Source organism: Aspergillus aculeatinus (genome assembly GCF_003184765.1).
Source record: "Aspergillus aculeatinus CBS 121060 unplaced genomic scaffold BO66scaffold_44, whole genome shotgun sequence".
Lineage (NCBI taxonomy): Eukaryota > Fungi > Ascomycota > Eurotiomycetes > Eurotiales > Aspergillaceae > Aspergillus > Aspergillus aculeatinus.
This window is the reverse complement of record NW_020291513.1, coordinates 141,627-167,834: the sequence shown is the minus strand read 5'-3', so window position 1 is coordinate 167,834 and position 26,208 is coordinate 141,627. Positions and strand designations below refer to the sequence as shown.

Sequence of the window (26,208 nt, the reverse complement as noted above, 5' to 3'; positions counted from 1 at the left end):
AATACTTAATTAATGACGAACGTGCCTTGCTTGCCTGGCTTGCCTGGCTGGAACACAACTTGACGTGGAGCACGGGATCGACCCGGCGGAGCTACCGAAAGGCGGGCGACCGACGCCAGATAAACGGAAACATGTCCGCCTGCTGGCCTGGGAATCGAAACAAGACGCCAACTATTCCACCAGCCAGATGATGTTCTACAACAAATCATGACGAACTGCGATCGACAAATACCTGTCCAGGAGATCATCTACTATCCGACCATCGCACAATGAGCCTCGATCCGAGCTCGTTCCCGAGGTCTCACTCCCCCGCAAGCTCCGAAAGCTCTCTTACGCGCTCCCGACTACGGGGGAAGGAAGGTCGGTAATTGATTCGCGCACTGCTGGCCCTTTGCTGGTACTACAGTCATGCAGCCACAGAGTCTAATGGACATGAGATATCTTAGAGCCCTTACGAAAAGACAAGAATTACCGCCGTTATGCGTCGACTGTCGAGCGAGCCCTGTCGTTGTTCGATACCGCTTTGCAGGAGTGGGCAGATTACATCTCCTTCTTGAGCCGACTTCTGAAAGTACGATCACACGATCTCCGAGGCACGCAAGGACACGATGCTGATGGTACCTTCATAGGCGCTGCAATCTCACCCCGCGGATATCCCTATTGTTCCTCATAAGGCGCTCGTTGCCAAACGGCTTGCGCAATGCCTCAACCCTTCGTTACCATCGGGTGTCCACCAGAAAGCGTTGGAAGTATACTCGTATATCTTTGCTTTGATCAAGGTTTGTCCCGCTTAATGACGGAGCGAAAGTGATGTTCGCTAATTGGCAATACTGTCGGCTAGCCGGAGGGTCTATCGCATGACTTACCATTGTACATGCCTGGCATTGCGCCCACTCTTACCTTCGCATCTCTCACTGTTCGACCCCTATTTCTGACGCTGGTGGAGACACATATATGCAATCTGGAACCATGGGCGATTCGACCTGCCTTGAAGGCCATCATACTGGCTCTACTACCGGGACTAGAGGAAGAGACGAGCGACGACTTCGAACCTACACTGCGACTGATCAATAAATTCCGCGACATTGCTAGCGCCCTGGAGAAGCATAAAGCTGAGGGATTGACGAGCCCGGGAGGCCATTATTTCTGGCAGTGTCTTTTTCTGGCCTCGGTCACCAGTCCCAGCCGACGTGCTGGTGTCCTCGCCTACCTGGGCCGCTACTTGCCTAAACTAGGGAACACAGACCGCCGGCCTTCCAAGGACGAGTCGAATGACTCCATGGACATTCACCAGGGCATGTTAGCTGCAGCAGAATCGATTATCGTGCCCGAACCCGGGCTGCTCATACGCTGTTTTGCGACCGGTCTCGCCGACGAGCAGGTTCTCGTCCAGCGGAACTTCCTTGATTTACTGGTCACCCACTTGCCGCTCAGTTCGCCGGTTCTGCAATCAAAGATCACAGAGGACGATCTTCAGCGACTCATCACAGCAGCTGTAGGAGTCGTTGCCAGGCGAGACATGAGCCTGAACCGAAGACTCTGGGCTTGGCTCCTTGGGCCCGAGTCTTCCAACGACCGACCGTCATTTGAAGCCCGCAATTCTATATCTGAAGGCGCAAACCAATTCGCAAGCGACCGCAAAGAGCTCTCGCCTTCGGAGTACTTCAGCAAATTCGGGCTGACGCCACTAGTCCAAGGCCTCTTGCGGATGATTGAGCATGACACGACCGTACCGGCAGAGAAGACGAAGCCATTCCGCATCTCGCTATCGTTGTTGGACAGATGGGAGGTCGGTGGATACATCATACCAGAGATCTTCTTACCGATAATTCGAAGCGTGCAAGCGTTCGGACAGAAAGCTTCTAAGAACCACTTCGAGGAGGTCTTCCGCAGCGCCAGCTCATTCTTCGACGGCGTCGAAAGCGGCGTCATTTTCTCCGAACTCCTCCGTCTTATAGATTGGAAGCATCAAGATTTTACTTCAAAGATCGACGACATAGTAAGCAACCTGGAGCTCGCTTACTTCATTCTCGAGAATTTCAATGTTCGAGAAGAAGACATGATTGCGGTTCACATTCCTCTGTTGACCCTATCCACCATTGTGAAGATGAGGGAGCTGTCTTCATTAAGTAACTCCGCAGCGACACTGGAGCAGCTGCAGCTTGTCTCAGCGGGGCTATCGAAGGTCATGGATTCTTTGACGGGCTTACTGATCGAGAGGTCGTTCACAAGAAAGTCCGATGCACCTGACAAAACCAATCCTGATATGACCGGGTCGGACATATTGAATGTGATTCATACATTTTACAATCGAAGCAAGACCAGCTTAGACCCACAGCCTGTCCCTTTCGTCCCAAGACAGCTGGGTGAGCTCATCATTCGAAATGCCTACGAGCAAGCCATAACAGCCTTTGATAAACCAATGGACACCACGCAATTGCACGATCGGGTCAACCTGCTCATCATATTACTGAAAAAGCTCCCCCGAACACGTATATTGCGCGACCGGCGCTTGTATCTCGCGTTAAGCGATTGTGTCCGCACCGACCAAGTTGAGAAATCCACGGCCTGCTTCTCGACCATCTCGTCAATCGCGTCCGCAGTAACGAATCTGTACCTCATCAATACTACAGGATACTATATCAGCTACGAAGATGTGTCGGACGTCATTCCCGCGCTTGTGGGACAACTGTGGCAATTTCTATCCCCGATGAGCCCAAAGTTCCATGTGGAGGCTGTTCGTTGCTTGTGGCAATTACACATCGTCTCTTGGTCGGATCACCTAGTTGAGGCAGCTATTACATCCCTCATGGTTGGTTCATCGTCTACAGTGCCTTTTGAAGGGCTGACAGGCGAGCAACTTGGAAGATATTTTGTCCTGTGGAACCACAGTCATCAAGGCAACTATGAGCTGCCGCCAAAGCGCTTGTATACCTCTATCGAGTCAGTAAAGGTTTACCAAGCTTCGATGCTTGAACGCCCGCTTTTCATCGTCTTAGACTTGCTCGCTCAGCCCTCGAACGAAAATTCTCGAGTTGTCCAACGGTGGCTTCAAGACCTGCCGGCTATGCACAAGTAAGTAGGATCTTTGCCCTCTAGCCTGCCAAGGCATAATTTGCCCCGAAGGGATTATTCCTACATCTTCGAAGATGTTTCATCGTCATATAAATTGCTCACAAACCACAGGGTCTTTCGTATAATAGTCTCGCGGTTGGATCGTCTCTTCCAGGGGTCAAATCGTGGTGAACGGGAAAGCGACGATCAGGTTTTGTCGCCAGATGACTACAAGGAATGCGACTATCTGCTGCGGACCATCTCCAATCTCATATCTACACTTGATCATAATGGCTGGGTCACTCTTCTCACTCAGACGCTATCTCAAGTTGACAAGCGTAAGGATGTCCATGCATCTGAAGGTATGTTGGGACTGGTCCTACTGAAAACATACTTGACTAACAATTGCACAGACAGCGCCGAGCTTCAGAGCCTTCATACCATCATCTACCAAGTCAGCCTAAAATTGATCAGCGAGCAGACAGCCACAGGTACTCATGACCTGGAGACAGTTAGACTGCAACAAACATCATTACTAGTCATGCGACAGCTCCTTCTTGGTCCAGGAGCTGAAGAGGTGATTGAATCTGGAATTGACTCGTTCCTGGTTGATAGGCTCTCTCGCGCCCTGGATTATGGTGCGAATGATTCAATCCAAGGAGACCTAATAGATACCCTTCTAGCGGCGTTGAAGGTCCGGTTTGCGCAAGCCTATCTGCCACCGCCCCCTCCACGGCCGAAGCACCACCGGGCAAGCTCTCGTGAGCGCTTGACAAGTCCCTCTATCTTGTCCTTCACAAGCGACAAACCAGAGAAGGTACCTGCGCTGTCTGCCCTCCCTCAGCCACCTCAACAACTTCTCGAATGCCTTCTCAAAGGCATTGGTTCTAAGAGTTCAAGGGGGATTGTGGACAAGTGGACTGTCCTCCTTTGCGAAGTACTCCCACTGTACGCGGGGTCAATCTTTCAAATACTACTCATGCTTGTCGAATCGCTCTGTAAAGAGATCCAACTTTGCTATGCGAGTTTGCAACTCGCATTCAAGCGTACAGAAGGATGGCCTGATGATCGATCCGAGTACGCCACCATTGCTCTTCTCAGCGCTCTCGAGACTTGCATTGCTACCGCCCACGAGCGGTTGCTAGTAGAGGAGGCCTATACTCCTGCTGTCAAGAGTCCTGACCAGAATCATGGATTCTTTGGCAACATGGTTTCAGGGGTATTCTCATCCGAATCGAACCACACGCGTTCGGCCGCAGCGAACAATCGGCTTACTGTCCTACTCTGCTTCCAAGATGCCGTGAGGCTCTGCTTTACCATATGGTCGTGGGGTGCCGTAGAGCGAAGTACGCTGCCGCAAGACGCTGAATCGATAGCTTCATTCCAGTACACGTCTCTGCGTATGAGGAACAGATCGCGTCGCATTCTCGAGCATTTGTTTAACGCAGAGGCACTCGAATGTCTAGAGACAGCTGTGGAGATGTGGACAAAATCTGACAGCGAGACCTCGCCTTTGATTATGAGCCTGCTTCACACTCTGGACGGATCTAGACCGAAGATCGCTATCCCGGCTGTGTTCAATTCTATTTATACAAGAACCAATCCGGCGGCATTGGAGCCGAGCCGCAAATCGACACTGACTGCAAGCCTGACCGAGTCTGAATTGGCGGGCTTCCTGGTGGCATATGCGAGGTCGCTGGATGACGATGCGCTTAACGAGATCTGGGCCGATTGCACGACATTCCTTCGCGATGTGCTCAGCAACCCATTCCCACACCGTCAGATCCTTCCACGACTGGTTGAATTTGCAGCGATCCTTGGAGCGAAACTGGAGAACACCAGCTTTGGGGAAGATCGACGGATGAGGAAAGAACTCGGGGTACGCGATAATCAAGGACAATCAAACTCATTGAGACCTACTGACATATGATAGGACGTCTTGCTTCGCCTTCTCACCGCAATCTGGACGAGCAAGCCGATGGGTATTGCTCAAGAGTCTTCCCTTAGCCGCGGCTCTATCGACTATGACAGTTCGCCCTCACCGAACATTGGGCCCGACGATATGCTTAGCATCCTTGCGGCATCCATGCCTGCATTCACAATCACACTCGGAGATTCCGACCGAATCACTTCCGCAGTAACCGGTATCTCAACGAATGTGATCGGACCTCTCTTTCGCTCGCGACTCTTCCCGAACAACCTCAACCGTAATTTCATGACCCTGTTTCAGCACATAGCTAAAGTACCATCTGCTGCTAAAGTATGGAAGAAGGATATAGCCGACGCATTTAACGATACTAGATTCTTCGGGATGCAGATGGACTTGGTTCGGGAGGGATGGCTGAGTCTACTGCGACAGTGGGTGCTCGCAGATAAAGATCGCTTTTCTGAGATGCTGTCTCGCCTCCCGCCACCAAGTACAGCAGGTATTATGTTCGGTGTTGGAGCCTCTGCTGCCCGCCTTGAAGCTGACCGCAAAGCGCAACTAAACCTCCGCCGCATCAGCCTCCTCGTTTTGTCTGCTAGCAATGATTACTATATTGGAGAGCTACCCGCCCTTTTGCAGAAGTTGGAAGACCTCCTTGGGGCGACTAGTACTTCCTCTCCATCTTCAACCACTCGGGCTGAGATCTTTATGGTTCTACGTGCTCTCGCACTCAAGAGCTCTGCGACGGCGTTGTCCACATTCTGGCCGCTCATCAATGCTGAACTCCAAGAGGCTATATCAGCCGTACCTCTGGGCCAGCAACAAGATGTATACAACTCATATGCCTTGCTGCAGGCATGCAAACTGTTAGACACGCTACTTGTACTTGCACCAGACGACTTCCAACTTTTGGAGTGGCTTTATGTTACCGACACCATAGACGCCATCTACCCTCCGGAAGGCTTCGAGCCGATGGCCCTCGCGGATGAGGTTTCGCAGAGCTTGGGTATGCGTGGGCTTACATCGAATGATGGGGCTGGAGAAACGACCAGCCTCAGCCAAGGAGCGAGACAACCGAGCCTTACTGCGGACTGGATCCGTGAGACAGCAAAGGATGAGATTGTCGATCGGGTGCTTCGGCCATTTTTCGACCAGCTCAGCATTCATGCATTTGAAAGTACCTACAGCATGGGCCAACCACAGTTGAATTCGTGTGTCAATGATCTGTTGGCGGATATCTTTAATGAAAGCACCATGGCCAACTAGGATTCCTGAATTGTTCGCGTGCTGCCTGTGTATCATGTTATTTATTTTTGTTTGTCGATTACAATGCGAACTAGCGTGACTGGTAATGTGCACGTACAGCGCGCATGCCTGTGGTGAGGGATAGAAGCGGCATTTCCAGCATCAAGTTCCAGGCGTCAGGGCGTCGGCGGCATCGATCCGCATGTTCCGTATGCCCCACGGATTAAAGTAGCATTAGTGAATAGATGAGGTGTGGCTTGGGTTCCATGATGGAACATTCTGGAGAAGCGGAAAAGATAATACGCAGAAATTCGCAAACCGCAACTTGGAAATCGGCAGTTGAGTTGGGTGGGCACTAAATGCTATAGAGTAATTGGAGGTGTCTATTCTTGGGCCCGGTTAGTACTTCGTACACTTCGTAACACCCTCGGCCCAACTGGCTGGCCAACAACGTCACTCTCTCCACCCAAGCTTCTTCCTCCGCATCCACCCACACCCCCCCAAAACATCTACATCCACTTCTACTTATACCACGTAAGACCTCGGATAGTCACTTTGTAGTTGTGACCAGCTCTGCGATGCTTCTGACTGACTTATTTTCAAGATTCTCCTCAAATTCAGGACCATGAGTGCAACACGAAGAGTGTTATCGCCTGCATGGCGCGCCGTCGCAACCAAGCCGGTCTTCATTCCGACGCGGAGCTTCGCGGCCTCACCCTTAATGAAGGAGGCAGCGACTGCGCTGCCTGCTAAGAAGCCCGTGGGCGCGTTCCGTGGAGGGTACTGCATTCATCCCATATCAATGTCACCTTCTTAGTGACCAACTTCCGTCTTTCGGCTGGACTGACAAGTCTCTTGATCACAGAATCTTCGGCTTCCTCTCCGGCTCGGTTGCCGCCGGCGTTGTCGTCTATTACTACATATTGGCTGAGTACAGAATCTCCAACGAGATGCTAACCGAAGATATCTACGTACGTTTCTCGCTGCGATTGCCTTGTGACTTTCCTTTTTGCTGATGTGGCTCCCAGGCTCTCCAAACAGCTACCCAGAAGCTGCAGACTTATATCGGCGAGCTAGAAACCAAGGTCGACCAACTGAAGAAAAAATAACCTAGCATTGCATTTTCCTGTCGTCTATTTCTTCTCTTCAGTTCTCAAAGGTCTGTTTTCTTTCAACATGCTTCTGCAGGAGTTCCTCGCCACGGGTCTTAGCATATCATTTTTGGTCCTTTTTTTTTTATCTGAAATGCAGTTTCTACGGGGGATGAGCATTGTAAAAACCCAGTCAATAAAAGACTGTATTGCATTGTGAAGGTGTATGCCAGATCTACGCATGCGAGTAGGTTCTACATCAGAAGGGATGTACAATGTGAAATGAAGTCGCTTCCAAAGACAGGCCAATGTTCTCCGTACTTTACTGTACCAGACTCTCAGCGACGACGCGTTGGACTTGGGGGGGCGAGACAGACTGTCGGCGTCATCGGATAGACCTGCAGTGCAAACCCATCAAACAAGAGCTCTCACCGCCTTTTCCTGCCAGTCCTCATTTTGTATTCTCGCTCTTATCGCCGCGATTTCTCCCCGATTATCGTGCATGCGCCATCGCAGAAACTCAACAACCCACCACACGAGGCACGATGTATCGCGTTGAACTTCTTCCCGGGTCGACAACCCACGTCACTCCGGGCTGGACCTACGTCCCGGATCGAGGCTTCGACCCCGCCAAAGCAGCCATCACGCCCACCATCGGTCGCAAACGCGGCATCCGGGACCCAGGCCGGACAGATCTCTCTTCCCGACAGACCAACGCGATCATCCGACATCTGGCCGAACTTGACCGCGAGAACCATCGCGATGTACAGATCCAGATACCCGTGAGACAGAAAGAGCCTGCTGCCCCACGAGGTACGTCTCCCCTTCCTCCCTTGTTGAACACCACAGCGGAGCAGTTCGCTGTGCGCTGCACCGCAACAGCGAGACTCAGACATCTCGTTCACAATCCGCAAAGCAAAACCCCCCTCTCAGACCACAGTCCTGAAGAACTAAAAACTTACTCAAACCATGATCAGGAACCCGCACGAAAGTAACCTCCAACGTCCGCCGCATCCTCCAATCCCAAAAGACCTTCCGCAACTACCTCGACGACGAAGAAGCCGCTCAAGCCAACACCGCCGCCGCCACGCCAGGAAACACCAGCGCAACAAACCCCTCCTCCTCCTCAGCAGCAGCAGCAGCGGCGGCGGCGGCCGGTGGCGGTAGTGCGACAGGACACAGAGGCTCGATCCACCGAATCACGAAACCCAGCACAGCAGCCACGACCCCGTCCTCCCTCCGCCGCAGCTCCACCCCGGTCTCCTCTCGAGGCGACCACCACCACCGCGGCACGAAGAAACAACCCTCCATACCCCCTTCCCAACCACAACCGCAACCACAACCCCCCTCCTCCCACGCCTCAACCCACCCAGCAACAACCCCCGTCCCCGTCCCCGTCCCCGATACCACCACCGGCTCCCCGGCTACCACAACCGACCAAGACCACGACCACCCCACCCCGAAGCCGGAAGAAAAAGCCCCCGAAGAACCAAACACCACAACCCTCATCCGCTCCGAACACGACTCCAACCCGCTTCTCCGCTCGTACCTCCCCGCCGCTCCCTCCGAGCGCATCATGCAGGCCCTGCTGGCCGAGCCGCCGCTGACGTACCACGCGGCCCGCGCGGGCTCGCCGATCGCGCCCCGCCGCTCGCAGCGGCACTTCTGCTGCATGTGCGGGTACTGGGGCAAGATCCGGTGCAAGAATTGCCACGCCCGGACGTGCGGGCTGGCGTGTTATAAGGTGCATGAGGATTCGAGGTGTGGGGCTTTCTTTTGATCTTTTGGGGGGTGACTCCACCTCATGGAAGGAGTCCAAATGTGGGAAGTGTGAAGGGGGTTGTTGGCGGAGGGTGGGTGCATTTTGGGTTCTGGGGGCGTTTTTTTGAAACCGGTCCACTGGACATTATTACTATGCCTGTGTTACAATATACCATGCTGGTTCTTTTTTTTATATGTGTGTTTGTACACTACCACCCAAGTCGAGATATAATGAAACATGAGAACAACGAGAAAGCCCGGTCTGGAATTGGGGGTTTACTCGATCGAAGTCGGAGACATGTGGGTAATGTACTACATAAGATAGATAGAGGCAATAACCAAACAGCAGCGGCGGGGATCAACATTTCAGGTTGATGCCCGCGCGGGCTTCCTCCTCCCGAATCTCGAACATCACCTGGATCCCGACGAATAGCGCACCGCACGCCGTGATGATATACACAATGCCGGCCCAGGAGCCCAAGATCGACGCCACCAGGCCCTTGAGCCCGTCGATCCCCAGAGCAAAGCCGACGAGGTTGGCGACCATCATCATCAGCACGTTGGCCACGGCCCCGACGCCGGTGATCACGCGGTAGGCGGTGGGCCGCGAGCGCCAGCGACTGGCGGGGAAGAGCAGGCCGCCGATGACCTCGGGCAGCACGAACAACGTGATGAGCCAGCCCCACATGAGCAGGCGCAGGTTGATGTCGTGCCACAGCGCGACGAAGGTGAACACGATGAGGGTGTTGAAGATCTTGCGGCCCTTGGCGAGCACCCCGGACGAGGAGGAGTCGCGGCTGCTGCCACGGGCGCCGCTGCCACCGCCCAGCGGGACGTAGAGGTAGCGGACGATCCACCGGTTGAAAGAGCGGTGCCAGGCGCGCCAGAACGCCAGCGCGGAGTAATTGTTGGAGACGCAGCGGATCATGTTCTCCGGCGGGTCGATACCGTCCACCAGGGCCCAGAAGCGGAAGAAGCGCCATGGGATCAGGAGCTTGAGCCAGATGATGTGCAGGTTGAAGTAGGCGAGCATGCTGAGTTGGCCGGCTGTGTACAGCGACCAGTCGGGCGAGGCTTTGGAGATAGCGACAGCGTAGATATAGTGGAGGATCAGCTCCATCGCGAGTAAGGTGAGGAAGAAGCGGATTCCATAGAGGGTTGTTCTTGCGGTAGTGAGTGATGGCGGGGCGTATCTTTGTTGGGAGATGTAGTCATTGAAGGTCAGGATGGGTCCTGTAAGGTAGAGAGGTGCGTAAAGCACGTAGGCGACATAGTAACGACCGTTGAATGCGGACAGCTCAGCCGGGATACTGACCCTGTCCCGCTCTGACAGTGCTGCTGGATCGAGTTGCTTCTTCTTATGGCGGTCAGAAGGAGTTCTTCATACAGGGAGACATGGACTTACTTCAATGGGGCTCGCGGCGGGGTAGTCAAGGCTCCAGTAGTAGTCCATGTTGAAGCTGATCAGACGGAGCACTGTGATGTTGAACAGAATCTCCCAACGGGGGATGATACCCCCAAAACCATCAAAAGAACGAGCCCAAAGCACCAGGGCGGGCACTTCCTTGGTAGCATCGAAAGCAGGTGTCAGGAAGGTAGCTAAGCGCTCGAGCGGATAGCCGGCACAGAGCTCATTGGCGAACAGGGTTGCAATGTTGAACGTCCAGGTTGCTGCGGGAATGTATCTTCTAGGCATCGATTTGGCGATTCGGTAGTTGATGTAAAGGATCGTGAGAACCTTGAAAGCGGAAACGCCGTGGAGCACGACGATGAAGACAAAGGCGAAGTAATAATCAAAACTGATTCGTTGCGTAAGGCGCGCATCTCCAGCTGCAACGGCCGGGGAGGCTTTTGCAGAGCCCAGGCCTGGGCTGGCTGGACTGACATATCGATTGTAGGCTCGGCGAAGGAGTGGATGGCCGACTAACAGGATGAGGAGGTAAGGAACGTTCTCTCGGAAACCGGAGTACTGGGCATCGGAGTTGTCCTAAGCATCCAGGCAATGTTAGCTCCATACGAAAATGATCGAAACGACAGTAACGTACAACTTTGCGACCGGGTATCCAACCGTCCTCGAGTAAGTGAGAGTATGTGGCATAAGTGGGATGACTCTCTGCGGGAACAATCAGCATCTGGCCCTCACACGTGCACAAGAGGAGATAGACCTTGTGATACCCCAATGACAGTCGTGAACATCAATGGCACCGCGATCAAGAAAATGATATAGTAGATGTAGAATTCGAAGGTGTTCCATCTCGAAGGCGAGGCATTGCGGGCAATGGCAGCAGAACGGGGATCTTTGGTAGAGGCAGGTCGCGCGTCAGCCGCGGCGACTTTGGCGGGAGTGGTCGCAGAAGCCGTGAAACGAGTGTCGAGGGTGTCGAGGGAGTATAATCGCCGAAACCAGGCGAGCAGTGAGAGAATCATTCTGGCACCAGCATCTCGTGAGGAGTAACGAACCCCTCGGAAAGCGGACGGAATGAGTGGGTAGATGGGTTAGGTAGAGAAAGGTGGTGGACACAGTGCGGAGAGTTAAGCAGGAGGAACCGGAACTCTGGGGGACTCGGGATCGATCGCCCGGGTCCATTTTTGGTTCAGGGGCGGAGCGGAGCGTGGCTGACTGCTGCAACTGATCCGCCGGTTATCATATCCTGAGCCATGATGAATTGTGTATAAAAGCTGGTGCGACTGTATGGAAACCTATTTCTTAAATTCAGTCAGACTGTATAACACCTTAGCCTGATACCCTTCGATAAACATGTAAAGCCTACGTCAATGCAATGAATAGAATGTATTTCTTGAAGGTGCAGAGCATAAAACATTAATGCTGACTGGCTGCTTGCTCCCCCGCCGCAACAGGACCTTTCCAGTCCAGGAAAGCGGTATCAAGGCGGGCCCGCGGCGACATCCGTGGCTGACTAACCACATCGGCGACGCATGATGAAGCTAAGGTACAGACAAGATATAGATTGAAAGACAGACATACAACAACAAGTATTCCTGATTATATTATCTCACACTACATGCTTGGATGAGAATTGTACTCATCTATCAATATGTCATCGCAACGAGTATGTTCCCCCCCCCCCCCCAATCCACTTTCTCGAAAGGGATCGGACCTCTTCTAACCGCACTACGTCATCCAAACTTCATATCTAATCTGCAATCACTGACATGGATAGATCGCATTCAAAGTATCTGGAACAGTGCAAGGTATGCCTCTATACGGCACACGAAATGCCTGCTCTCCTATCACAAACTACCACATGATATGATCGAGCATAAGCTAAAATTCGCGGATTATGCAGGAGTGGGGTTTAGGTACGCCATCACTTCAACTATTAGACCTGGTCCCCCGCACAGTTGAACCGCTAGCTAACCAAACCTCTCTGCGCTTACAGAGACTTCACGCAGAAGCGTGCCACCGAGTACGGCTTGAGGGGCTGGGTGAAGAACACGCACTGCGGAAGGGTTCGTACTCCCGGGCATATCCTCCCCTAGGATTGCCTTGATGCCATACTCGTTTGGCCTGCAATATTGCTAACGCTGAGCACTTGTAGGTCGAAGGGGAAGCTCAAGGACCCGCGGAATCAGTGCAGAAGCTGCTCAAGGACCTCAACAATGGACCCCGTCTAGCACATGTTGTCAAATTGGAGCAGAAGGAAATTGGCGTGAAAGACGGCGAAGAGAAATTCTCATGCTATAAGACGTCGGAGTCGGGGTTTGCGAACATTGAGTGAGCCGGGCTGTGTATAGGGCACGTGCATGCCATGGTAGTCGCGTGTCTGGGCTTGCGTGTACGTGTAGAAGGAGAAACGCACGAGATCGTCATAAAGGAGAAAGCAACAATGCTGAGTGCTGGGATAAAAATAACATAAAATGTGACCGACTTTGTAAAAGCGTTGTATTGCATCAGGTGCCCTATTCGTAAGGGCGCCTTTTTCGATTGGTCTTGACTTGAAGTATAGAGACCACGGAAAAGCGAAGCTACGTAGCACTCCAACAAAAATTTGGAACAACAAATTCTCACCCCAATCCGAAGCAGACAAAAGGATCATGACGTTGCAGCCCTGGACACGAAGATAAGGTTATTGCCAACAAGTCCCCCGACTCAACCCCGAGTTATGTTCGGTATGCCTGACTCACCCAGACTCAGACACGGTATCCCGGCTTCACCCGAGAATGCTGAGCCATCAACCCTCCAAGATTCATCCCCCTATGTCAGCGTCAGCGCAATACGAAAGCATCCCTGCGCAAATCCTTTCAGTCCGACTCTGTTCAAACAAGATGCTAAATTGGTCTCTGGATACACAATATTGACGTGGATCAAGTTGTAGTCAGGTTGTTCTCTATGTGTAGTAGAAGCCGGTTACTCAACAAACCAATCAGTGGCGAAGAACCTGCACATACTAACAAACCGAACAGTAGTACATGAGCGATCGACTAGGCTACTGTACCAAACCAACGGGATATCCTGGGGTTTCACCGGAGCGACAGATAGGATCGCCGATCCTGGGCCGCCAGATCCCATCAAATGCCGTTCAAAAACCCAACCAAGAAATCCCCAAACCCCCTCGGCCATATCCCAGCGCCGAATTGAATTCGCCTTCCGGTGGACGCCGAATTCGTCGAATCCCGCCGCGCCCTTTCACCCTCCCGAGATTTCTCATTTCAGGTCATCTGGGGGGCCCGATGCCTGTCTTTTCTCACCGGTCATGAAAGTTGCCCCGTCATGAGTACTGTACCTATTCTTGTGGGCGTATACAAGATTGGTTTTGGCTAACAAAGAAGGACTTTCTACGTACCTTCCTAGTGTGAAGGAAAGAGGGGGGTGGCCTGCGTGGTGGCTTTATACTGTGCAGGGAGCGATGGTTAACTACTTCTCGATTCATTGTTTGTACTTCCTTTCTCCTCCCTCCTTAGAGATCATAGTTTGACAGGGTACGGAGTAGTCAGACGGGCAATGCAGGGATGGATCGTCTGTAATGAGTAAGATTCTAGACCCCTACGAACTCTTCCACCATTTCATGGTTTTTACGGACAGTACATTCACCAGCGGACCCCACCTCTAGTTCTTCTGGTGCAGGGCAAAAGCTGCCAGTGCCACTGACCTGACCGGGATGTGTACGCGCTAGTGATTAGAGTATACCATACCCAAGTGAGTCTATTTCTATTGAGACATTGATTCTAAACAATCCACACGCAGAATAAAAATACGCTTTGCAGAGTACATAGTAATAAAGACCGCGGAAACCTTGCAGAGATGATATTTCGTAGGCTTCAACGAGAAGTGGCCTGATCCAGAGACAAGTATACTCAAGTATCGTTCGTATAACCAGCAACAGGGAATGATTCCTGTAGGATGCGAAGAACATCCACTGCACCTAGCATGGCATACCTTTTTTGAGGCTCTCAGATGAGATCATATCGCATAACTTACCTACTGCAACAGCATAGTCCAACCCGACCCAGTGGCTGAGCAAGTTTGAGAGCATTACTAAACTGCGCAAAGGATGTGGTTCTTTTTTTTCTTTGCTTTGCCCGCGTGACTTTTCGCAGGGCGGCCCCTCCGTCGCCGTCCCGCTGCGTACAATTCCGGGGCGCCACTCCGATTTCTGCCGAGAACAGATTCGGTCAGTCCCCCAGGTAAGGTACTGGACCAGAACCGCCGGGTTGGGGGGAGTCATACTTGGTACTCAGTAGGTTCAGGTACAAGTGAATTTTTCTTTCTGTGTAATTTGAGTTTTTCGAGATGTTATATAAATAGGTACCGGTCAAGGGGGGTGGTGGCATTCTCAGTACATATTCAAATCAGAATCACTTTGATCTACAGACTTCTCTATCACACACTTAAAAGCCCTCACTCGAAGGCTTTCTCATACAGAAAATAGAACAACACTCCACACATCAACGCTATTTACAAATCACTGATCGCATACGACGATGAATTCCATGGCAGCCACGGCGCCCCTTAGGGTGGCCATCCCGAAGGCAAGCCTTCGCTTCACCATGCGAAGCAACCCGAGTGTCATCATCATGACCGGCCTCCGGTGTGGCAGCTCGACCCTGGGCAACAACTACTACCAGCACACGTACAACAAGCGGTTCATCACGACGACACAGAAGCAGGATAAGATCAAGGAGTTTTTCCCGCCACCGAAGGCTCCCCATGTCAAAGAAGTGGAGACCGCCTGGGTCCATCCAGTGTACGTGCCGTTCGATCGTTCATCTTACGAATTGGGGCTAGGATGCTGACTTTTGCCACAGTTACTCGGAAGAGCAGATGAACCAAGTCACGGTTGCGCATCGCGACGCGAAAGATTGGGCCGATTGGATCGCACTCGGTACCGTGCGGGTGCTGCGATGGGGCATGGACTTCGTGACGGGCTACCGCCACCCTCCCGCGGGCAAGGAACACGAGGCCAGATTCCAGATGACCGAGCAAGCGTGGTTGAGACGGTTTGTCTTCCTGGAAAGTGTGGCTGGTGTGCCCGGTATGGTGGGCGGCATGTTACGACACCTGCGAAGCCTGCGGCGCATGAAGAGAGACAATGGATGGTAGGTTCTCCGCCGTTGCTCCCCGCCTGCAAACCATAGACGTATCTAGAGCACCAACTAACCACTCTTCTGCAATAGGATCGAAACCCTGTTGGAGGAAGCATACAACGAGCGGATGCATCTCCTGACCTTCCTCAAGCTCGCGGAACCGGGCTGGTTCATGCGACTCATGGTGCTCGGCGCCCAGGGAGTCTTCTTCAACGGCTTCTTCCTGTCCTACCTCATGTCGCCGCGCATCTGCCACCGATTCGTGGGGTATCTCGAGGAGGAGGCCGTGATCACGTACACCCGCGCGATCCAAGACATCGAGCACGGCAAGCTGCCCCACTGGGAGAAATTGGAGGCGCCCGAGATCGCGGTGCAGTACTGGAAGATGCCGGAAGGACAGCGGACGATGCGGGACCTGTTGCTCTATGTGCGCGCCGACGAGGCCAAGCACCGGGAGGTGAACCACACCCTAGGCAACCTCGACCACGCGACAGACCCGAACCCGTACGCGGCCAAGTACAAGGATCCATCCAAGCCCCATCCGAACAAGGGCATTGACAATCTCAAGGCCACTGGTTGGGAGCGGGAGGAAGTGATCTAAAAGGAACATCTGGTGTCACGCCGGCTGGACCGGGGCAGTTGTCACCACGGGCTAACTAATCATTCCCTGGAGGAATTTTGTTTCATGTATAGATGGGTGGACGGTGCTGGTTGCTCTCTGCCGTGGGGGGGGGGGTTGGTTTTCGATAAGCAGCGGGCCAATGGGCACTGTACTATTATGTTGTAAATAATGGCATCTCTCCTCAAATTTCAATAGACGAATTGACTGTGAATCATGTTGCTTCTGACCGAACGGGTTCAACCGAGGCTTGTGCGTGGAAGTGACGTGCAGGGTGCAGCTGAGCAGAGAAGAATCGACTGAGTAAGAGTAGAGTAAGCCGTAAGGGGGTTCGCGTCAAAAGGACTCAAAAGTCTGGATGCGGGGCTTTTCAGGCACGGGGGACGCTAGACCTTAAAGGGCAAAGTGGCAGTCACTCAACCACAGAACCAATTCAACAGGAGACAGAGAGGCTTGAATCCAGTGCAATATCCACACGGCGCATGTTCGATGAGCATCAGCCATCAATCATGGGGTAGTAGCCTTGGAAGGCACCAGCCATTCCGGCGTTCCGGTTCTAAATGACCTCAGGGGCTCGCTTGTCCACACGGTTGCCCGAAAAGACGGATGCACAAGAAAGAAATGACACTTCTATTAATACCGGTGGTGCATTATCAATGCAGACGTGTGTGATAATCACCCTGGGCTATCGACCCGCTTCCCCTTTTAGTGGGAAAAAAACGCCCCCCCTTTCGAACTTCCCAAATTCAATCTTGCCCCGATGATCGGTTGACCATCTCTAATTAATCACTCAACTCTCGCGTCTCAAACCTACGCCTTGTCCCTATTCTCGATCCTTTCGCGTCATTTCCATAATTCCCCATTACCCGACGTACACCTGTCCTTTGCTCTCTAGTGTGAGAGGTATAACTCGCCTCATACCGGATCTGTGTCCTCTCGAACGCGCCGCCGTGCCCCCAATACGATCTATCTTTTGCAGACCTGCGACCGTCACCAGTGAACGAGCCAACAAGGATAACGTGCGCAGCCATGGATGACTCTATCGACCCCGAATCCATCAACCCCCCTGCCCGCGCCGGTTCTCCCTCTCCATCGGTTCCAGCAACGCCGGCCATCTCTTCCTGTCCATCGCCAGACCGGACCTTTTCGTCTCTCTCCTCGCTCTCGGCCTCGTCTGCTACCTCTGCCGATGCCAGGTCATCGATTTCGACCGCCTCCAAGCGAAGGGGCTACATCCGGACCCAGGGAGCCGAATTCGCAGATTCAGCCAAGAACCGAGAGAGTGTGATGAGCCTGGGTAGCATCGCGCATCTGCAATACTACTTTGCGCGGACAGGCTTGCTGGATGGGAAGGGCGGCCAGGCCCGTGCATACAAGAAAAAGAAGAAGGATCCAGAAGAGCTTCCCAGGCTGCTGCTGACCCCCAATGCCCGGTTCATCGAGGAGTTGACGGTGAGCCCTACGGAGGAAGAAAGCATCGATCCCCGCGATTCCGGCTTTGAGGACGATGGGTCCGAGATGGATGAGGACGTCGAGGTGATGCTTCCACCCACCGTGAGCACGTACAGTATCAAGACGCACCACATCCCGTCCCCACCGAAACTAAAGGCGCTGCGGAAAGACCTGATGGAGGCGATGGAGAAGGCCGACCGCGCGATCAATTCCCTCGACACCCAGAAGGATCCGCCAGCGGAAATGATTCCGCCCCGCATCAGTTTCTCATCCAACGAACCCGGCGACAGCGAAGATGACTCAACACCACAGCCTCCTCCGGAGGCAGTTCCTCAGACATGGCAGGAGATCCAGGGCATGCGTGTCCTGGATGCTGTCACCTTAGCTATTCGGGCTGCGAAGATCTACTACACCGCACATGAGCGTCCTGAGCGACTGGCATCAATCAAGGACAAGCGGGAGATCCGAAAGGAGCTCTTCAGTGTGCTCGAGGTGATGAAGCGATGGGCCGCTCGGAACTTTGCCGACGGGCTTCGCGAGGACGAGCGTACCGCCATTATAGGCTGGATGGGAAACGTACGCGACATGCTGGCGCGGGAAGCTCAGCTGGAATCATTTGAAGCCAAAGAGCGAGCTGCATGGATCTGGACGGAAGGGGAGTGGACAGGCAAGGAGCGGGACCGGGAGACGTTGTTCCTGCGTAGCCTGATCGGCGCCGACGCGCAGCTGCCCGCATGGACCGCTCCGGGGGATAACTCACCGCCGCCTGCCATGCTGGAGCGTCTGCGTGACGGCCGAGACCTGGTGCGGGCCCATAATTTCGCGATCAAAAATTCCAAGCGGCCGGTCTTCGACATCAAGACGTACCATCAGGATGTCGGAAAGCCATATCGCATGGCAGAGAACCTGCGATTCTGGATCAAGGCGGCTGAGCTACGATGGGAAACCAAGCTGGAGATCGACGTGATGGGGGTGGTACAGGGCAATAGCGACGAGGCTTGGAAGCAGTTCGACACCGCTCTGCTGTCCTGGTGTAGGGTAGTCCGCGAAGAGCTGGTGCGGGATTGGCGGGAGCGGCGAGCTTCGGCTGCCAGCCTTCCTAGTGACGATCTGGTGATCCGTCCTTTGTGATAGGAGGTGCTCGGTCGTCAATTGTGATCGATTTTGGTCACGAATAGGAAGAGAGGGGGCTTGTTTTTTTTGGGGGGGAAAGGGGAGAAGGGGAAGCCGAAGAAAGAGGAGGGGAATTGGGAAGGGGAAGACCGACGGGATGGTCGGTGGGTTCGTTCTTGCGCTTATTTTGCTGTCCGCTCTGGCCACATTGATACCCCTTGCTTGTCTGAGCTCAGTCAGGTTGGAAATATTTGTGTTTTACATTTCACCCCTCTGTCGCGATATGCTTGATCTTGCTTGTATCTCGGACGGGAGACACTCCCCTTCATTGTAACTATACGACTTTTGGCGCGGGAATATGGGCTATACTCCGTCTCTCAGGCGAACGTCGGACAGGTCGCCGACATCGCTGAGGTGTGCTGAAGGGGGTGCCCAATCCGGTTTCAGATTATACTTTCTTGTATCATTCTCAATATACATAATATTTGCTCACGAAGATTCAAACCTCGCTCACATCGATTGACAATTTGGCTGCCCTCGGGGCTAAGCTAGTCTAGTGGTTGGAGGGTGGAGTAAGATCCGGTGAAGGGCTGGGTCGCGCGGGCTTTGTTCCATGGATGCCGGAGGTTTTACTTTGTGTTTATTGGTACACACAAAGTGGAAGCTGCCGAGCTCAATGAAGTATGGGATTACAAAGGTCGTGAACAACATAATGGGCATAATTGAACAGTGCAGATCACAGATATCAGTCTATGGGCAAAGCATCACCAACAAAGTAAAAGCTGCTAGAGAACAAAGAGCCAAACAAAGCACTACTCTTAATTGACCTGGACACATCTCCTCCGCAATCTTTAAATTGACCGCGAACAGCCTGGTCCTCACGTCGGTTTCCAATCAACACACACTACCCTTCTAGCCTTCCAACAAGATCCTGCTCATAGCCAAAGAAGAAAAATGGCCATCTTTGAAGATGACTTGAACAACGAGACAATCATGCGAAACCAAGATAGCTCTGAAGTCCGTTACGGGCGCTTTAGAGTTTCTGAATATATTGTGCCTGCAGACATGATGCAGCGGCCGGAGCGGCTCGACTACTCTCGCATGCCGGCTCGACGTCCGTATACTGCGGCCGCTGAACCGATCGCCCCCGGCACCTGGCTCATCACGATCAAGTGGGATTGCAGCCTCCTCAACCTCAAAGCGGGGAGTCCATTAGGGTGCAGGATGACCTTTGCACGTTGGCCCTGGCCCGCGCTTTCAAAGAGCTGCGGGTCCGGTTCCCGACCTGCAAGCACGTCTAGGGCTGCGTCGACCTCTACGAGATGGTGGACGTGTACAGCAGTGAGCAGCAGCAGCAGCAGCCCTCTTCAGAGGACGATGCGCCTTCTCCTTCACCACAGGATGGGGCCATGACTCTGAAGTCGTGGGTCGCTGACCCGAGTCAGATACCTGTCGACGTCGACGAGGATGAGGATGACACAGCTGAGGACTGGTACCAGTATCTTGAAGCGTATGTTCAAGCGTGGCTGTCTGTGGTCCCGCGGAATGACTATGATGCGAAGGAGCTTGAGTGGTGCTCGAGCCATGAACCCAGGGAGGATGAAGCTACAAGAATAGGAAGGCCGCTTGTTAGCTCGGTATCCCAAGGGGATGGGCCAGACGGTTATTCACCCTTGTTGGCCTTGGGGTTGTGTAGACTGTGTGGTAAGGATCATGAGCCCTATCCTGGCGATGTTTCTCAGGCAGCTCAGGCAGCGGCTGATGACTAAATTAGTTCTTTAGCGGAAGCTTGTGAGCACTCTGTCAAAAAGGTAGGCGTGTTGTAGTTCTTAGTTGGAAGGCAGATGATTGAATATACTTTATTCATTCCTTCTGCTTTCCATTTCAATACTATTTTCAATACAATGGTTTCATAATAAGTTTTGAAGCACGTTCAGATATTAAATCCCAAGTACCAAGCAGCATAACTAACTAACTACCTAAGTGTAGTAGTGACTACGTAGACAGAAAGTAAGGAAGAAAGAAAGGATGCCGATAATTGTCGGCCCTTTGGGGCGGAGGATCAGCCCGGGCCCTGGTCGGGCACAACAATGGAGCCTGAGGCCAGCCGCAGCCGCCGTGTAGGGACAGCATGTCTTCTGTTTCATTCTCCCTACACCCTTACAATCGGTACATTCACCGTCACCCTTTTTTTACTCTGAATCTTTCATACATTCATCATTGATACTGCTGCTGCCCAAATCAAGTCCATATCTACTCAGTATAATGTCACCGGGACGTTGAGCGCGTTGACAAGTCGAGGATCTCTATTTGGGCCCGACGCATTTAAACCTAGGCTTGTGCTGAAACCGGATAAGGGGGAGGGATACCTAGTAACGTACCTAGTAGCTACCTGGGTAGCCCGCATACCTAACGCCTCCTAACGCCTACTAACGTTACTTACTCCTAGTCCACCCGCCGCGTTGGCGCATCCAGAGCCCATCAACCACATTCCTGAACCCACCCTTCATCATTGCTCTACTGCACGACTGCGTTAGTGCGTTAGTCACTCAGTCCTTCACACCCACACATCCTTTCGCAAGTTACCCACACAACCTCAATTACCCATAGTACCCATACATACGTACCCTTTCTTACCTTTTCCTAAATCAAATCAAAATAACATCCGACCGCAGTCGCCTCGTGGATTTTCCCCATCCATGCGTGCCATGTTCACCGGGTCGACTGCAACCACTGCAACCGCAACCACTGCGACCGCCGACCCCCCGGATTCCGGGCTCAACACAACATCCACCACCACCACCACCACCACCTCGTCGCCGTCACAGCAGCTCTTCTCACCTCCTCCTCCCCCTCCTCCTGCTGTCTCCGTCTCCGCTGCAGATGAGTCCTTCACGCGACGAATCAGATCCAAATCCTCTCTGCGCAGTCTCCGCAGCCTGGGAAGCAACAGTACGACGTACGACGACGACCCTGACGACACTCCCGACGCCAACAACAACGCCGAGAAGACGCTCATTCGCCCATCCATCCTCCGTCGATTATCCCCCGGCCTCGCCGCCCGCGTCAAGCTTCTCGACGGCAGCAACAGCAGCAGTAAGAACAACAGCCCGTCTCGAGTGGGCGCTGTGGGCCGCATCCCCGAGGAACACATAAAGGAGTTGGACAGCTTGCACCAGGACTTATCGATAAGGATTCAAAAAAAGGGTCGCACGTGGAATGGTCTGCACCGGGCCCACAAGGAAAGGAAACAACAACAACAGTCCCTTTCACAGCAGCAGCAGCAGCAGCAACAATCGTGCGATTTAAATCACTTGGAGGTCCCCGACCCAGTGCTCCTGGAAGAGCTACTAGCGGATGAGCTCTACGCAGACGAAGCTTGGGAATCTTCGGAGCAAGTCTCAGAACAGCACGTGCTTACCTCGGTTCTACAACCCGACTTACATTCGCTGTTGATCGCTTCGGTTCCAGAAGAGCGTTCTCAGAAAGGGGACTCTCTGAAAGAGTGTGGAGCGGAAGTAAGGGCAGATACGGAGGCAGAAGCGGAAGCGGAAGCAGAAGCAGAAGCAGAAGCGGTGCCGGAAGCCGAAGTCGCAGCTAAAGCAAAAGAAGAAGAAGAAGACGAAGTGCAGCAGGACAAGGGAGCGATCGAAGAGCCACTACTCGACATGGCTACCCTTGAACGATCCCGTCTGCCACTCCGCCCCGGATCAACGAATGGAATGCCGTCCACGAACCCGACCGACTTTGAAAAGTATCTCAAGAGCACCAGCGACAATGAATCCGCTCCCCCTCCCCCGCCGCCGAAAGATTCTCCCCGCCCCCTCTCAATCTCATCTGCGAATTCGCAATCCTACTTCAACCCGCTCGGGCTACAACGCTCAGAATCCATATACTCGTTCTCAAGGGCCTCCTTTAGCAATCAGCTTTCGCAACTCACGTCCATCTCCCTTCCCCAACCATCCTTACTCGAGGCTGGTATCGCGTCCATTCCGACCGCCGCCGCCGCCGTAAGGGCCCTCACGGGAGCTGCGGACCAGATTCAAATTTGGATCAAAAAGGCCTCCGGTGTTTTGAGCGGGCTGGATGCCGAGGACGACGTCGAATGGGCAGCTGCCGGCGGAAGAGAAGGGCTGGACGGGGTCGACGGAGCCATCACCCGATTTGAGAGTCTGATCAACGTTTACGTCAAGGCTATTGAGGACGTGCAGATGCGCGACGATATCGAGAACGTCTCCACTGATCAATTGAACTTGATTGTTGTACAGATGGACGGGATCATCCATAGCTGGTCGCAGATCAAGGATCGACTGAAAGGAGTCAAAGAACAAGTGGAGCTGGCGATGGAATGGGAGGAACTATGGAGCAATGTCTTGGGCGATGTTGGAGTGGAGGTGGAAAATCTCGGCCGGCTCATCTTCGAGATGGAAGAGAAGCGACACTGGACCATGGCGGGTGAACAGGATTCCAGTGCTACGGGACTCGACATCAATGAGCTGGAGACCATCGTCGAGGAAACGCCAGCAGGTGGCCGCATGTCGACCAGCAAGCGGTTCAGTCTGGAGCCTCTGTTCGCGGCACCGACTCTGGATATGCCTATCATCCAGACGCCGCATGACGATTCCAACCACTCCAACTTGATCGCCTTGTTTGCGAGGATCCAACCGCTCCGTGCATCGCTCGACTTCCTCCCCATGCGACTGTCCATGTTCCAGTCGCGGGCGGTGCGGATATTCCCCAGCGCCTGCCAGGAGCTCGAAGATCGACGCAGTCAGCTTGAGAAGGCCTACAAAGGGCTGGAAGCTGATGCAGAAGCCTTGCGGGACGAGCTCAGCGAGGACCGGTGGATTCTCGTATTCCGCAATGCGGGCAATCAAGCGCAGAAGATGTTCGAATCGGTTGAGAGGAGCATTGGGAAGCTTCAGGAAGCCATCGAGACCAGCGCTCAGGTGCACAACCCGGCCCAGTTCACGAAACGGGTCGAAAGCTACGACGCCAAGAAACAGCATTACGTTGCTGCGATTGAGCGGGTGGTGTCGATTATCCAGAAGGGTGTGAATGACCGTCTTACGGTCAACGGAGAAACTCTACGACTGTTGTCAGACATGACATCGCGGGTCGATGCTCTGAAGGCCAGCATCCGGGTAATGGATGCATCCTTGGAGGATATCAGCTTCACACGGTCTCAACACCTGCGCGACTCGATCTCGAGTATCCTCACCATGGATAGCCCACTGACCGGGAGTGTCCCTGAGACTCCCGGCAGTTCCCCAGCTTCATCGGTCATCATGACTCCGGCGAATGCATTGAAGCGATCTACCACGCCGGTCAACAATTCCAGCCGTCGTGGTAGCTCTGTCAGTTCGGTGGCACGCACGACCATGTCGAAGGTGCGACGATATTCTGGGTTGCCGCAAGTCACATCCACCTTAACAGCGAAGAAATCAGCGATCCCCAAGGCGTCACTCGGGGTGACCTCGCCTACGAAGCACGTGGCCGCTACGCCGACGCCGGCGGCGCGCAAACCGGTACCACGTACCCCAGCTCTGCCGCCAGCGTTGGCCAATAGGCCGCGGTGGACCACCAGCACCAACACCAGCGACTTGGATAAATACAAGTCTAATTCCCTCCATACACCGTTCCGCAAATCGTCCGCCCAGGGCCGCACGTCGCGCCCTTCCTCTACACTCCCCATGACTCCGTACCGCCGCGATATGTCGGTGTCACCGGCACCGATGAGCGCGCGGTCGGTCAGTCGGGTGTCCAGCCGTCTGGCGTCGCGCAGCCCGTCGCGAGTGGCGTCTCCCACCCCGAACCGATCCCTTCTGGATCCTCCCCCTTACAGCAAACTGCGCCGACCCGATGGGTTGGCCACTGCGCCGCGCAGCCGACAGAGCTTCGCGGGGCTTTCCTTCAGCCGCAGTGTTTCGCAAGATCACAGCCGCGCACTGGCGAGCCCGACCAAAGCGCCTCCGACGCCACGGCCGGAAACGTCGCTCGGACATGCGAGCAACCGTCGCATCAGCTTGATTCCATTGCCTAAAGGCCGGACCGGCAATGACAATGCGCCTAGCACGCGCAGCAAGCTGGGTGAGCGACCTCCCTGGCGGGGCTAGTCGCGTCACATCTTCCGGGTAATTGTTTTTCTTAATCGTTGTCATGTAATTGAACTGGAGCATTGCGATTGGGGGTTTTGTATGGTGATATAGCCGATTTTGCGTGTCTTTGCAGATTGATATCCCCCTCAAGCATTTTTTTCAGCGGTGTATGTATGGGATTGATCATTTCTGGTGGTGTGGTTTTAGGCAAGTAATCATCTATGTTTATCTTATCTATCACAGGCCAAGTGGAACAAGGATATTTACATGTTGCTTCCCGTGTTGCCCAGTGGGGTTGGGGTATAGTTATGTGCAGCGAGTCGGAGAAGTGCTTTAGACCAAATCCCGGCCAATGATCAACGCATCGACCAATTCCGCGCTGTTAGCCAGGCGCGCGGCGCGGGGCACGCGGCCGATGACCTGGAAGCCCAGCTTCTCCCAGATCTTGATGGAGGCGGTGTTGTTGGCGAAGACGAGGTTGAAGACGGAGTATTTGTAGCCCTGTCGGCGTCGTTGTCGTTGTCGTTAGCATCGTCAGTCTCGGTCTGCCCCGCCAGCCGCACCCTCCACCTCACCCTCATCACCCCCGAAGCAAGCAAAGCAAAAGAGAGGAAGGAAGGAAGGAAGGAAACATACCAACACCGGCGCAACCTCCAAATAAGCCCGGCCCATCACCATGCCCACGCCGCGCCCTCGAGCCGCCGGAGTCGTAAAGAACCCGGCGTTGCAGACATGCGAACACCGACCTGTCCAGTATTGACCACGTTAACATCAGCATCAGCTCCCCCCTCCCCCCCTGGAAACCATCATACAGGGAAAACCCATGTAACATACCCGGATAATTCGGCTTCACGTAAAACGTCCCCAAGCACACGCGCTCCCAATCCCGGCCCTCCACCAGGCCCCCCCTGTCGGCATCATCATCATCATCAACCAAAGCAATCACCGCAAACGTCCCAAACCAGTAATTCCGGTACTGCTCCAGCGTCATCGGCTCCTCCATCGGGTACGTGCTGCCGCGGACGATCTCGGCGCTGAATTCCCGGTGCAGGTACGCGATCAGACTGTCGGGGACGGTGGACGGCCCCCCCGCGATGGGGTACAGGGTGACCGGCGTGGTGTTGTCTTTGAGGACGGCCTTTTTGGGGGTGAGGGTGGGTGCGGCGGTTTGCGCGGCGGTCGGCGCGGGGAGGGTGGTGAGGGGGTCTTCGAGGAGGGCGGGCATTTTTTTTTTTGTTTTGGGTGCTTTGCTTGTGGGGGTGGTTAGGGGGGGTTGATGGTAAGGACTGGATTGAGGATGAG

The 26,208-nt window shown here is 53.8% G+C and overlaps 11 protein-coding genes across 11 annotated transcripts; 8 read left to right on the top strand and 3 right to left on the bottom strand.

The window, feature by feature from the left end:
* The first annotated feature begins 160 nt into the window (after window positions 1-160).
* BO66DRAFT_393975 (cellular morphogenesis regulator DopA) lies at window positions 161-6,590 on the top strand. The gene is made up of 7 exons (XM_025647877.1): window positions 161-360; window positions 447-571; window positions 630-779; window positions 842-3,075; window positions 3,187-3,416; window positions 3,468-4,933; window positions 4,988-6,590. Exons 1-7 carry the CDS (start codon window positions 270-272, stop codon window positions 6,245-6,247), a joined length of 5,556 nt encoding a protein of 1,851 aa, XP_025501001.1. The 5' UTR covers window positions 161-269; the 3' UTR covers window positions 6,248-6,590.
* Window positions 6,591-6,851: 261 nt separating this feature from the next.
* On the top strand, window positions 6,852-7,669 carry BO66DRAFT_422312 (uncharacterized protein; the record flags this gene model as incomplete). The annotated part of the gene is made up of 3 exons (XM_025650041.1): window positions 6,852-7,006; window positions 7,092-7,197; window positions 7,255-7,669. 3 exons carry the CDS (start codon window positions 6,852-6,854, stop codon window positions 7,333-7,335), a joined length of 342 nt encoding a protein of 113 aa, XP_025501000.1. The 3' UTR covers window positions 7,336-7,669.
* A 174-nt stretch (window positions 7,670-7,843) lies between these two features.
* Window positions 7,844-8,355, top strand: BO66DRAFT_393973 (putative HIT finger domain protein). The gene has a single exon (XM_025647876.1). The coding sequence runs from the start codon at window positions 7,863-7,865 to the stop codon at window positions 8,310-8,312; it is 450 nt and encodes a 149-aa protein (XP_025500999.1). The 5' UTR covers window positions 7,844-7,862; the 3' UTR covers window positions 8,313-8,355.
* On the bottom strand, window positions 8,348-9,213 carry BO66DRAFT_159725 (uncharacterized protein). The gene has a single exon (XM_025642214.1). It carries the CDS (start codon window positions 8,989-8,991, stop codon window positions 8,383-8,385), a length of 609 nt encoding a protein of 202 aa, XP_025500998.1. The 5' UTR covers window positions 8,992-9,213; the 3' UTR covers window positions 8,348-8,382.
* On the bottom strand, window positions 9,038-11,615 carry BO66DRAFT_393972 (putative glycerol:H+ symporter (Gup1)). Its single transcript, XM_025647875.1, has 4 exons — window positions 11,244-11,615; window positions 11,124-11,191; window positions 10,484-11,065; window positions 9,038-10,435 (listed from the first exon to the last, which is right to left on the bottom strand). The coding sequence occupies exons 1-4, from the start codon at window positions 11,503-11,505 to the stop codon at window positions 9,437-9,439; spliced, it is 1,911 nt and encodes a 636-aa protein (XP_025500997.1). The 5' UTR covers window positions 11,506-11,615; the 3' UTR covers window positions 9,038-9,436.
* Window positions 11,616-12,134: 519 nt separating this feature from the next.
* On the top strand, window positions 12,135-12,818 carry BO66DRAFT_404072 (acylphosphatase; the record flags this gene model as incomplete). Its single annotated transcript, XM_025648915.1, has 5 exons — window positions 12,135-12,149; window positions 12,261-12,291; window positions 12,387-12,399; window positions 12,480-12,549; window positions 12,639-12,818. The coding sequence occupies 5 exons, from the start codon at window positions 12,135-12,137 to the stop codon at window positions 12,816-12,818; spliced, it is 309 nt and encodes a 102-aa protein (XP_025500996.1).
* A 2,080-nt stretch (window positions 12,819-14,898) lies between these two features.
* Window positions 14,899-16,325, top strand: BO66DRAFT_355289 (alternative oxidase). The gene is made up of 3 exons (XM_025644846.1): window positions 14,899-15,284; window positions 15,346-15,636; window positions 15,715-16,325. Exons 1-3 carry the CDS (start codon window positions 15,022-15,024, stop codon window positions 16,223-16,225), a joined length of 1,065 nt encoding a protein of 354 aa, XP_025500995.1. The 5' UTR covers window positions 14,899-15,021; the 3' UTR covers window positions 16,226-16,325.
* Window positions 16,326-16,935: 610 nt separating this feature from the next.
* BO66DRAFT_393967 (uncharacterized protein) lies at window positions 16,936-18,895 on the top strand. The gene has a single exon (XM_025647874.1). The coding sequence runs from the start codon at window positions 17,273-17,275 to the stop codon at window positions 18,824-18,826; it is 1,554 nt and encodes a 517-aa protein (XP_025500994.1). The 5' UTR covers window positions 16,936-17,272; the 3' UTR covers window positions 18,827-18,895.
* A 42-nt stretch (window positions 18,896-18,937) lies between these two features.
* BO66DRAFT_393966 (uncharacterized protein) lies at window positions 18,938-19,267 on the top strand. The gene has a single exon (XM_025647873.1). It carries the CDS (start codon window positions 18,966-18,968, stop codon window positions 19,140-19,142), a length of 177 nt encoding a protein of 58 aa, XP_025500993.1. The 5' UTR covers window positions 18,938-18,965; the 3' UTR covers window positions 19,143-19,267.
* A 2,041-nt stretch (window positions 19,268-21,308) lies between these two features.
* Window positions 21,309-25,162, top strand: BO66DRAFT_393965 (KAR9 family protein). The gene has a single exon (XM_025647872.1). The coding sequence runs from the start codon at window positions 21,508-21,510 to the stop codon at window positions 24,922-24,924; it is 3,417 nt and encodes a 1,138-aa protein (XP_025500992.1). The 5' UTR covers window positions 21,309-21,507; the 3' UTR covers window positions 24,925-25,162.
* On the bottom strand, window positions 25,153-26,175 carry BO66DRAFT_430745 (GNAT family N-acetyltransferase). The gene is made up of 3 exons (XM_025650543.1): window positions 25,741-26,175; window positions 25,543-25,652; window positions 25,153-25,407 (listed from the first exon to the last, which is right to left on the bottom strand). Exons 1-3 carry the CDS (start codon window positions 26,129-26,131, stop codon window positions 25,240-25,242), a joined length of 669 nt encoding a protein of 222 aa, XP_025500991.1. The 5' UTR covers window positions 26,132-26,175; the 3' UTR covers window positions 25,153-25,239.
* Between the last annotated feature and the right edge of the window lie 33 nt (window positions 26,176-26,208).